Source organism: Oryza glaberrima, chromosome 12 (genome assembly GCF_000147395.1).
Source record: "Oryza glaberrima chromosome 12, OglaRS2, whole genome shotgun sequence".
Taxonomy (NCBI): Eukaryota; Viridiplantae; Streptophyta; class Magnoliopsida; order Poales; family Poaceae; genus Oryza; species Oryza glaberrima.
The window spans coordinates 1045439-1058203 of record NC_068337.1 but is presented as its reverse complement, the minus strand read 5'-3'; the positions used below and the strand labels follow the sequence as shown (position 1 = coordinate 1058203).

The 12765-nt window shown below is 39.5% G+C and overlaps 2 protein-coding genes across 3 annotated transcripts; both read left to right on the top strand.

The window, feature by feature from the left end:
- The first annotated feature begins 427 nt into the window (after positions 1-427).
- On the top strand, positions 428-4873 carry LOC127756200 (vacuolar protein sorting-associated protein 32 homolog 2-like). Of its 2 annotated transcripts, none has more exons than XM_052281594.1 (7): positions 428-642; positions 2075-2209; positions 3153-3252; positions 3771-3856; positions 3961-4052; positions 4292-4406; positions 4589-4873. In XM_052281594.1, the coding sequence occupies exons 2-7, from the start codon at positions 2120-2122 to the stop codon at positions 4754-4756; spliced, it is 651 nt and encodes a 216-aa protein (XP_052137554.1). In that variant the 5' UTR covers positions 428-642; positions 2075-2119; the 3' UTR covers positions 4757-4873. The 2 variants fall into 2 exon arrangements, with proteins under 2 accessions (XP_052137554.1, XP_052137553.1); XM_052281593.1 differs by having other exon boundaries at positions 429-638.
- Positions 4874-6045: 1172 nt separating this feature from the next.
- LOC127757862 (ethanolamine-phosphate cytidylyltransferase-like) lies at positions 6046-11574 on the top strand. Its single transcript, XM_052283443.1, has 9 exons — positions 6046-6598; positions 7960-8195; positions 8607-8788; positions 9326-9397; positions 9586-9653; positions 9841-9961; positions 10451-10516; positions 10598-10720; positions 11104-11574. The coding sequence occupies exons 1-9, from the start codon at positions 6264-6266 to the stop codon at positions 11173-11175; spliced, it is 1275 nt and encodes a 424-aa protein (XP_052139403.1). The 5' UTR covers positions 6046-6263; the 3' UTR covers positions 11176-11574.
- Positions 11575-12765: the final 1191 nt, after the last annotated feature.

Genomic DNA, 12765 nt, shown 5'->3' with positions numbered 1-12765 from the left:
GGATTTGGAAGAGGAGGAGAAAGGAATGGAAAAGTCGAGTGGATTTCTACTGTGCAGGGGTCCTTTTGCAGGTGGCCCCTTGCACAGAAAAAAATCGCTGTCCCAAAGGGCGACGAAGGGGCCGCCTGCAAATTTCCCTTCCCCGGTGGCCGGCCGTTACAGGAGGGCTAATGGCTATCTGCCACTTCGGCAAAATCGCCCTCCCAGAGGGCAATGGACGACGAGTTTTTGTAAATTTTCCGAATAGAAAATAATTTTTAAATATTTTAATAAAAAAATTCTGAGATGAGAGGAAGAGCGCGGGCTGTGGAACGTGCAATCGTGGGCTATAAATGGGCTATTTATTCGAGAGGGAAGGTGGGCAGGCTGGGCCCAGATAATAGAAAGTCCATTTCCCTTTCCCTTTCCGATGAGAATGAGATGACCATGGCCGGCTCAGGCCACCGCAGAGACAAGAGGAGTCGGAGCCGCAGCCAGCCAGTGCACTAGGGTCTAGGGCGACTCGCCGAGGTTGTTAACAGCGCATCCGGACCGGACTTGTTCTTCTTCCGCGGGCGGCGCAGCGGAGGCCTCAGGCTTGTGCGCTGTACGGCTCCGTCACTCAATGCGGTGCTAGCCAGCCAGTAGCCAAGGTCAAGGTTGGTATGCTTCTTTTCCCCCCTCTATTCCTCGCGTTAATATACTGCCTAGGTCTGGGAATACCATGTGGATGTTTCAGATTTGCATTTCCATCTTGCATGCCTATTCTTGAGCTACCTCCCTTTTGATTTTGGTTTTTTTTTTTACATTCGTCAGTGTTTGCTGTTCTCTTCTTATGGTGGGACCTGGGAGTTGGGAGAGCCGTCCCTCAGCTAATTTTGCAGCCAAACAGATGAACAGGGGGAGTAGCTGGGGCATCTAGAAGTTGTAAAAAAAAACTTGCTTGCAGAAGTTAGATCCTTCAGTTTTTTTTTAAAAAAATGGATTAATAATACAGCTTTATGTTGCTTTTAGTTTTATGGCAAATTTAGGAAGCTGCAGTTCACCCACATTAGTAAAATGGCAAAAAGTTCAATTAACAAGTTTTAATCATCACTGCATGCAATGGAAAAACAGCAGGTCAACCATTTATAAAGTATTGTGTAGGATGCAGACCACAGAAAATCACAACTGTTGTCAAGATTACCTATGTAAAGTACGAACAACTAACCACTTGAATCGTGAACGCAACATCATGCCAAAATATCTAGGCTGCAAGGCAAACCTAATCCAACATACCTAATACACACTTTCTGATAAGCTCAAAGTGTTGGTTGTCTTCTAAATAAAACCGTTGTACTTTACTACTTACAGCAGAATTGTCTCAGTCCTTTTACTATTACTTCCTCTATTTCATATTATACGTCGTTGACTTTTTTCTTAGTCAAATTTCTTTAAGTTTGACTATATTTATAGAAAAATATACTAACATTTTCAATACAAAACAAATATATTATCAAAATATATTCAATGCTAAATTTAATGAAACTAGTTTGGTGCTATAAATGTTGCTAATTTTTCCTATAAAGTTGGTCAAACCTAAAGAAATTGTACTACGAAAAAGTCAAACTACTTATAATATGAACTGGAGGAAGCAATTCTTTTTTTTTTTGGGAAGGGCCTTGCTGAAGGTCTTGACATGAACTTTATTCAGTTCTTCTTTTACTATGCATAAAATCTCCACTAGTTGTAAATTCGAGGTTTTACAGTGTTGAGCACTATAATTATGTTGTTTTACGCTTGTACGAACAAAACTTCATTTTCTTTGTCTCTGAAGATATATTTATTTCTAAAAATAAGTTGTCATAAACAAAAAGTCAAGCATGTATCTCAAAATAGTGACCTCACCATATTGTCATCCTTTCTTTTTCATAAGTAGACAACCAGACATGCCCTTCTCTATCTTCCTTGGCTATCTCTGCCTTTTCCTTCCTACTTTTCTCAAGGAATCTGCTTCCAACCACCTTTCCCTTTGCTTCCCCTTCCCCTCTCTTAATCTTCAATCCTACTGGAGAGGCTATATACATTCATCATTCACCTCTTTATTCCCACACAGGCTATCGTCACCCGAGATTGAAGATCAAGTGAGTGTTACAAGAAGATGCTGAAGAAACTGCTATCAAAGCCCAAGAGCAAGAAGAAGAAGGAGGCTGCCTCCTCTGCCCTCCCCACTTTGGATAGGCTTCATGAGGTTGTTTATCCCTTTTCCTTTTGCTTATTATTGCTAGTTTTCATTGCTGCTTTCTTTACTTAAGTTTCCTCAGAAGAAATCTATCTGCTATAGGGGTATCGTGTTAAGCAACTGTCAACAAGATAGGAAGCACAATTTGGAGATATCTCTAATTAGTTTTTGTTAATAAAAAGGTGTAGACTCTAGAATTAGGAATTAACCACTTGGAAGTAATGCAGATCCTCATTACTATGCATCACCCAAGTAAATATGGAAACAATCTTATGAAGCAACCTTGTTCATCTTATATTGAATGCAGAAATGTGAATGTTTCGTGTTCCCAATGGGCTTCTAGAAGAAAGTGTGAAATAAAAATACTGTTAAGTTATTTTTTGACATGGACAAAACTAGACATCTGTTTATCTTGACCATTTCCTACCATCGGTCTAGAAGATTTTACTTAGTTGAATTTGAGGTTTGGTCAGCCGAATTGCCTAGTCAATTTTTTGACAGAACCTTATGTTTTAAGGACATAATAAAAGAAAGTATTTGATCCTGACACTTCTGATGGCATTGATATAAAGTATGTTTTGGCACACAAAAAAATGACCGGAGTGGTAATCATATATCGAAAAGGAAAAATAAACTTCAAATTAGGTCGATGTATTGTCTGAGCTGCAGCCTCTGTGACTTATATTACTGTATTCTGTCTCATACTTAATGTCAGAAAGCAACATTTCTCATAATAAACGTTCTGTATTGTTGAAGAAAGTTGTCATTTCTCATAATAAACTTAACTGAAATAAAGTTGACATTTCTCTTATATGTTGACGAACTGATACTAGGTAATTAACTGGATAAATTTAAGTTGCTCTGAGTTATGAATATTGCCGAAGATGTTTATTTTGCTATCTTATTTTTACCATTTGCAGTTGTTTATTTTTAATACGATATAAATGTGTAGACTCTAGAAATGCTGGAGAAGAAAGAGTGTTTCCTTCAGAAAAAGGCTTCTGCAGAAGTCGAAAGAGCTAAGGACTATACAAAAGCTAAGAACAAAAGCGGTAGGCATTTCGTCGAAGAAACTTATTTGTTTGTCAAGAAACATACTGCGCATGTCTTACAATTTTGTGATAATTTTGCTGTACCTAAGGTTGTTTTTGTTTTTTGGATTATGCATTAACACTTGAAGAATTTCACAACTTTTCTCAAATATGTTTGGTTGTGCAATATGTGACCATTGTGTTTTGGTCAAATACCAACCTCCCATGTTCATGTCTTGCACATAATCCATACCTCACGTATAAGATGGGAGAAAAATTGTGGGTTAGTATGCTTGCATATGTGGATATACCATTCCCTGAATATATGGTTATGAACTTATGGTTCCTTAATGTTGAAAAAAATGTTTCTCAAGCTTGTGATGACTTTGTTAATTAAGGTTTAAAGAGTTGAGGGATGAATAATGTCCAGTTTTGAAGTTTAGGGACGAATTTTAGGCTTTGATAGAGTTCAGGGACTTAAAATAATAAAATGTACTTTTCTCTTAGTTAAATGACAAACAACTTCCTGTTTGTTGCAGCTGCAATTCAATGTCTAAAGAAAAAGAAGTTGTATGAAACACAGATTGAGCAACTAGCAAACTTCCAATTACGGGTTCATGATCAGGTGATGAAAGATATGTGCGCATATTAATCTTGAATTTTGAAGCATTTCGATATTCTTGAAGGTTGAAATGAATTGACAGGAAGTAGTCTGTTTTGGTATGCTAGATAATAATGCTTGAGAGTGCAAAGGCAACCACAGATACTGTTGATGCTTTGCACTCTGGATCATCTGCTGTCAAAGCTATTCACCAGTCAGTGTAAGTCTGTGTTTGCTCTCTTCTTTCCAATCATGGTTTCTGAAATTGAGTAATATGACGCGAAATGTGAACTTAAATATGGTTTCAAACTTACAGCATGCATAGTTAAATTCAGCAAGAATGTCCATTTATGAATACATAATATATCTTTCTAGCTTAGATGTAGCCAATGTGTTGAAACTTAATTTAAAATAACATGTACTTAGATAAACTGGTAAGTAACGACGATTGTTCCACAGGAGTATCGATGACATTGAAAATGCCATTGAAGAGGCAAATGAACACACAGAGAATATGAGGCAGATACAGGAGGCCCTTGCAACACCAATTGGCGCTTCTGCTGATTTTGACGAGGTACTGCTCATATTTCCTTTTCCCCTTTGGTGTCAGTTAACAAGTGGTGCAAGATCAAGTTATGTAATTCAAAATAGCCATTCCACGGAGATGTAAATACATGTATGCATTTAAACAGGCACGGTGTCAATTTTCATAAGATGCTTGACTTGGTTTTTGTTTATTTATTTATTCTGATGAAGGATGAGCTAGAAGCAGAGCTGGAAGATCTAGAGGAGGAAGAGCTCGAGAATGATCTGCCTGAACCACCTCAGAGGACAAGTATGGAACCTTCAGCGAGAGTTACGACTACTCAACCAGCCAATGATTTGGCTGAACTGACCAAACTTCAAGCAGAGATGGCGCTTTGACCGCAGTTTGGACGGAATTGTCTGTATTTTGCTGACATCCTGTTTGTGTAGTGTACTCGTTTTTTAACATGTTGTAAATTCAGTTTGCTGTAGAAAAAGCCCTTCCTTTTATGCTAATCACTGTGTTTCTTCTTTGCTGTTACCCTGTTGCCTGCACGCATGATATTTTGCTGGTGTTTCGTGTTTGTAGCATGGCATACAAGCGCGACGCCATAAATGAGTAGAAAACAAAACGCTATGCCTGTGAATGAGGGAGGAAGAAGAAGAAGCTGGGTTTTAGTAACAACCACACAAAATTCCCAGATTGGACCGGCTTCCAAAGAAATTGATTTCGTAGTTAGTTTGCCGTATGGTGATGTGGTCTCTGACCATTGGGTTGGCATTAATCTCACTCATACTTGTCTCAGGGAGAGAGAACTTTTTTAGCCACTATGCTGAATTATACTTGTATTCTTTGGTTATCAAGTTCAATTTTCCTTTTGCAAAGAAATAGTAGTATTCTATAAGTAGCATGTTTGAGGTAGAAAACAGAACCAAAGACGTACAAAAGGTGTCATTTTCAGGTTTTGAGATCCTCCACTTGAGATATCTTTGCATATGGAATGGGGGATCGCATCGCATCTAAGGGTATGTACAAAGGTAGAGACATGTATGAGCTCTACGCTATATAGAATCTAACGTCATACAACAGTTAGAGACAATATGGTCTCTACCATTAATGTATCAAAATATTTTTTTTACTCTTGTTTCCTTTTTTTAACCACCATGCAACAAAATTTGCTCTAATAAATGCTAAGAGTCGACTCTCAACCGTTGTCATGCATAACAATCATATTTCTCTTTCCTCCTTTCTCTTTCTTCCATGTCATTAAATTTGCTTGCATAGTAATAGAAAAAGACCACTAATAAAAACCGTTGTACATGCTCTAATGTGGGCTCCTGGCTGCAACTGAAGCAGCATATATGGAGCATATTCAACGTCATAATCAATCAAGTATATTTAGCTACACATATCGTTGTCCATCGGTTGAATTTCTTGACGTTCATTCTTTAACACGGTTAGCTGAACCAATCCATAAACCCTCATCCTCATGCTAATGTCGTATTTATTTTCGACGCCTTACGTGGATTAGTACAGAGTACATAAAAACAGCTCCCTCCCCGACGCGTGGGCCAAACCTGGCAACTTCTTCTGCTATGCCACGTCACACCGCCATGTGGGCCCCGCTAATTGACTCGTCGGTCCCACGTGGCAGCGAATCCCCTCATCTCTCATCTCTCTCGCGGAGCTCGGAGAGACAAGAGAGAACCAGAGGCGGCTTCTCCCCTCCCGCATCTCCCTGATCTCCTCGCGTCGCGCCCTCCCCTCGAATGGCGATACCTCCTCCACCCTCGCGCCCCAATCCCTAACCCTAGATCCCTCCTCTCACGCTCTCTCGCGCACGACCAATCTCCCTCTTCCTTCCTGTCTCTCTCTCTCTCGCACTGCTCAATCTCCCAATTCATTATGGAGGCGGGGGCGGGGAGCAGCAGCGCCAAGCTGGTGGCGGCATGCGTCATCGGCGGGATCGTGCTGGGGGCGTCCGTGGTCGCGCTCCACCTCGCCGGGCCCGTCGCCATTCCCGCCCTGCCGCCCGTCGACGCGCTCCGCCGCAGGTTCCGCCGCGGACGCCGACGTCCCGTGCGCGTCTACATGGATGGCTGCTTCGACATGATGCACTACGGCCACTGCAACGCGCTGCGCCAGGCGCACGCCCTCGGGGACGAGCTCATCGTCGGCGTTGTCAGCGACGACGAGATCACCGCCAACAAGGGCCCGCCCGTCACGCCGCTCCACGAGAGGTTCACTCCATACCCTTCGTCATTTTTTTTTAAAAAAAATCTTGAATGATGCACGATGTAATCCTACCAAACTGTTGCCTGATACTGGTTGTGCACTTTAATAATGATTCAGGCAAAATGGCAAATTAGCCTTATAGGTAGTGAATTCTCCTCTACATATGTACCCGTCAGTTTCAATTTGTGCACTAGTTCTGCAGTTTTCTGTGGACATTTCAAGTTCTTGGGGGTAACTGTTGTGGGTTGTTCGATCTTTTGCTGGTTTAATGGGTTAGCTGAGAAGCTGTTGCATCAAACTTCCTATCTTCTGTTTCAATTTCAGCTGCACACTGATTCTGTCCTAATCATGGGGAATATGTTACTGCTTTTACTATTTCATAACTTAATTTGTATCGCACGCTGATTTGTTTCAGTTTCGACTCTTTAGTTGCGTTCAATGTACTGTTGCACAATACAAGTTACTAGTGGAGCGCTTTTATAGGGATATCCTCAGATTAGTTTTTGAAGATGCAACGTTTTCCCCCCACACATCATATATGTGTCCGTCGGTCTTAATTTGAGCACTAGTCCAGTAATTCTATCTGGAAACTTTGAAATTGCTAAGGGAAATGTTGTGACATGTGGGTTGTAGTTAGTCGTCGGACCAAGTTTCTGATAACTTTGGTGGTGGATGAGCTGCATATGTTTCTCTAATTGATTTGAGAGTATGGATTCAATATCTGTGCAGTAACCAAAAAGATTATCTCTATTTCTTTTGGGTGCCTGAAGGAGAAACACAGAAAAAAAAAAGGTTTGCTCTGCTGAAAAGTACTAAACAGTGACTTTTTGGTCTGTACATTCAAACAAATCCAAAAAACTTATTAACTCCTAACGATAAACCATACTAGACTTGCAGGTTTGGTTCTGCTTAGTTTGCCTTAAGTACCTGCTAAGTGATTCCTTGCTTTCCTTTGTCTTGTTGATAATCACAAGCTGCTCACATATGACATGGTATGTGTGGCATTTTAGATGTTAGGTGCTGCAACCTTTTTTTCCTCATTTAATCATCATCATGGTAGTTTAGCAACACTATAAATTTGTTATTTTTGCTGGTTTTCTTTTGTTGTTTACTGACTTTCATTGTGTCTGGTTTTCCAGTTTAGGAGTTACTGCACATATTGGTTTTTTTTTCTTTCTATTTTTAGTTGTGTTACCAATCTTACGTGTGACCCTAGGCCGTATGGAATTTTGGGCATTTTTGTCCTTTTAGACTTGCAGTTTTGTTTCTTTGAATGTATTATGTATTATCATATACTCATATTTTCTACTTAAAAAAACCATTTTATTTGGAATGATTTTTTTATGTTTCTTTTTCTGATATATAGGTTGATAATGGTCCGTGCTGTAAAATGGGTGCACGATGTCATTCCAGATGCACCTTACGCCATAACTGAAGATTTCATGAATAAATTATTCAATGAGTATAATATAGATTATATCATTCATGGCGATGATCCTTGTCTGCTCCCAGATGGTACTGATGCATATGCTCTTGCCAAAAAGGTTGGTCGATATAAGCAGATTAAAAGAACCGAAGGAGTGTCAACGACAGACATTGTTGGTATTGATTCTGTTCTTTTCTGTTTTAATCATTAAAGTTTTTACTCATAGTGAAATTTAACCTAAAACTTCCATCGCAAGGGAATATATGGTTTTTGTTATGTACTACAACTTTACAAGTTATTTCTTTGGCTCAATACCATAGCAATTTCCAACATTACAATTATTTCTAGGTCAACCAAATAATTGTTTGTAGACAAGATCAATGCCCACCTGATTTGTCCTGAAGTGGTACTTTAGGAAAACATTCAAACTATTGCTTTATTATCATATGATGAACTGATAAGCTATTAAGCTCTCCAGACAATTAACTACATAATTCCCTTCTGTATCAATAAATTGCTTATGGTCATGAATAGGTTTTATTTTCATGCTAACTGCCCAGCTCATCTTTCTAGTAAATAAACTACAGGAAGAATGCTTCTTTGTGTTAGAGAGAGATCAGCTTCTGATAGTCACAGCCACTCTTCACTACAAAGGCAGTTCAGTCACGGGCATGGCCAGAAAATTGATGATAGTGGATCTGGAAGTGGAACTAGGATATCTCATTTTCTTCCTACATCTCGGAGAATAGTTCAGTTCTCAAATAGCAGGGTACAATTCTTTACATTCTTTCACGGAGGATCATTTTCTGAACTGCTCATGTAAAACTTTGAATGTCATTTTTTTTTGAGATATCATATTTTTTGAAGGCATGAATTAAACATTGACAGCATAAAAATGCCTCATAGATGTTTTTTTTTTTTTTTTTTGCCTTTAAACAGTAGAGCACGAGTTATTTGGCTTTCAGGATCCTGTTACCATTTTACTATTACTTTTGCCATTTGAAAGACATTTGTTGTTTGGTTGCATTCTTTATCTAGTAAACATTGAGTTGAATGACCTGACGACAAATGGATTATTTCACAACTTAGATTTGTTCTGAGGTTATATTAATAAAGAATATAAGTTATATCCTTGAACTTCCAACAACAACTAACATGCTGCTAAGCTCAACTATTAATTAATCATTGCATTCGTCGTTTATCATTTATTTCAAGCTGTTTACATTTGATACTATTCACTAGATAAAACTACTTGCTGAGTACGGCCACTTATTCTTTCTGTTGACTGTCAGCTTTACCCATGCAGGGTCCAGGTCCAGATTCTCGGATAGTGTACATAGATGGTGCATTTGATCTATTCCATGCTGGACATGTTGAGGTAAACGCAATGTCAAATGTCTGTCTCAGCATGTAGAGCAACTTGGCTATGCATTTGTTGGTTGTATGGTTTTACCTGTGGTTTTCCTTTTCCTTTTCTTTTTCTTATTGCAAGGGTGCAAACTGAAATGATCTTTCTAAGACATAGTGATTTGGACTTCCTGTGTATTTATAGTTTCTTCTACTTAGATATTGCGCCTCGCTCGAGAGCTTGGAGATTTCCTGCTTGTGGGTATTCACACAGACCAGACTATAAGGTAATAATGATGGTTTTTTTTTTTCACTGTCTCAATTTTTCCAAGTTACAATGCTTGTACTGTTTTTCAGTTTTGCATCTTAGTTTATAGTCAGGTTGTATTTGTATTGAAGCATAGCATCTCTACTCAATTCCGTCGTCATAACATTCTGTTTTTGGGGGCACTTGGTGTTTACTGTATTTGCCAGTTCAACAAGAGGACCACATCGCCCAATCATGAACCTCCATGAGAGAAGTTTGAGTGTTTTGGCTTGCCGTTATGTTGATGAAGTGATCATTGGTGCTCCATGGGATGTTTCGAAAGATATGGTTAGTTTTCTGTTCTACTTTATCATGATGCTCTCTTACTGTAGTAGGAATTGCTTGATGCAACTGCTAGTAATAGTTCATTGAACATGGCACAGCTATGCATGCACAGTTCAAAGATTGAACATGATATTTATGCTACGCCAGCAAAAGCCTTGCTCACAGCTATTATTGATTTTAGATACAGATTAACAGATATGGTCTGATTTGTGCTTATCCATGATTTTTTGCAGATGCACGATTTGCACGTAGCGTTAATTTTATGTCAGTCAAATAAACTAAAACTTTAGGAGCTGGCTTGGTTCCAAAAGTTTAATTTGATGTAGTCTAAGTTTCCGTTAGATATGTTAAGAACCATATTATGTATTTGTATGCAATATTATCATTGAAATTGACTATCTGAAATTCATACCCTTAACTGTTACTTATGATTATCAGGGTATGTGTCTTTGCAGTGTGGCTGGAGGTAGCTAATTTCCTTTTTCTATGCAGATTACCACATTTAATATTTCGTTGGTTGTTCATGGGACAATTGCTGAGAATATGGACTTTATGAAGGTTACTTACTCAATACATTTTCTTAGAATATAAAGATGTATAGCATTGATCATTAACAACTGTTACTTGTGCACCTATCAGGATGATTTAAATCCATATGCTGTTCCAAGGGCTATGGGCATCTACCGTAGGCTGGAGAGCCCTTTAGACATCACTACTAGTACTATCATAAGGAGGATAGTTGCTAACCATGAAGCCTACCAGGTATGTAACATGGTATATTGGTGCTACGTCAAATTGGCTGGTGGAGTCTGGTTTTTCTGTTTGGTGCATGCAGCATGTAGTAAAGTACATAATCCCAGTCAAATAAATGCGATTTGCCTGTTGTCTACTTCATATTAATGATGTGTGTACATGATTTATTATAAACCGATGTTTGTGATAATGTGTTAGTGTTTTCTTGAAGCCCTTTGCATATGCGCTTTAAATATTTATCTGTTTCTCTGGGACCAATTTTTTCATGCTATAACTACGCTCAGCAACATGTTGTTTGGTGTGGGGACTTGGTGTAGTTTGCATTTATTTATTCTGGTCCATTGATGTGCTGTGGTTTTGTTCATTTTTAGTCTGTGGCATTGCTTTTGCAGAAACGGAACGAGAAGAAAGAAGCCAGTGAGAAGAAGTACTACGACAGTAAAAGCTTTGTCAATGGAGAGTAACTTAGGAACAGGTCTTGCATTAATGCTATTGCCCAGAAGTTTAGTTCACAACCTTCTGGCACAAATGCAGCGGTTAGATGATCCACAATTTTACAGTCTTGTGGTAACTATTCTCATGTTGCTGATATAGCTCAGGAAACTTCAGATGCAACCCTGATGATGGTGCTGACTTGGGTGATGCTGGAGACCCTATTTTCCTGTATATGGGGCTTTGTGGCTGCCAATACCAGCTGTGTTATTTTGAGATGGATAGTTTTTTTTTTTTTGTTCAGGATTGTTGTAGAGTATGAATGTTAAGCTTGATTAACTATTCCTGATGCTTTATTTCGGAGTTGCCAAGTATATGTGGCATCATCTTATGAGAGTCCTTTTCTCATATATTTTGGTACACTTATGTTATGATCTGGAACTGAGCAACTGATATTTGTGTGGGTCGGTGACAGCAACTGTGTCTGGAATCTGGATGTTTTTTCAAGGCTGGGTTGGTGACACGTTGGGATCTTTATTATGATACACATTGATGTGTGAATCACTGGACCTTGACAAAATGGTTGCAAGGAGCGGCTGGCTGCCAAATGGTCGCAGTTTGCTGGTTCAGTGTGGTACACGCTAATCGCCATGGAAAGGTATGTGCTACCTGTGATCTCTAAACAGTAGCACACTGATGAGCAGCCGGGGCACGAGGCTCTGGGGCAGCCTGTGCCTGCTCTCCTGTAAGCAACTTACACTGTTTCTGGCCGCTGATTACTTGATTTGCCTGCCAATATATATTGGCCTGGTTTGGCTTGGCTTTGATTTTGGACTGTGACACCTGTCTAGTAGCTTTTGTGTGTTTATCACTCTATCTTGCTCACATGTGAATGGACCTGCAGAGCTATGGTAAATAGAACAGTACTACGTGTTATGAACACGCGTGACTTGATGGACTCGAGTGTCTGTTCTGTTTGGTACACCATTTCATTTTTTTTCTTGGAGGAGACATGCACTTTCTAGTCCCAGTTGTACAGAGTTTAGGTTTTATCCTTTGCAGTTACTGCTAAAGATGAGATCCAGTCTGTTTTCATATGTTCCAAGCTGTGTAGCTGAGAATGTAGCTTGGCCCTGTGATGAATTGGAATTTTGGAATACTGAACTGTATATGGAGTGGAGTTGAAACTTGAACTTGAAGGCAGAGCGTGACATGAAAAGAAAAAAATGAAGAAGTGTGCAAGTGTTTTGATGGTGTCGCCATGCGAATGCGATCCTGTGGGGCAAGGTGAAGAGATCGAGCTGCTGCATAATCCAACGACCGCATCTGACGACTGTCGCAGAGCCCATGGTCACTTATTATTATTATCAGAAATGCCATCTCGTCTCATCTCACACCTGGAATCCTGTACTACTGTTTGGTTTGGTTTCATTTCATGGGGCCGGACCTGGACTGGAATGCAAATGGAATCCTCAATCACTCTCTCTTTGCTGTTTTTCCCCTTCCGGTCCCATGCTTAATTAGCATGTAGAAATAGACAGGATGATGCTGCTGGAGCCAAGTTGTCAGTGAGGAAACCGTTGAGAATCAGGTTGGCATGGCAGCAGCCTCATCCGTGGATC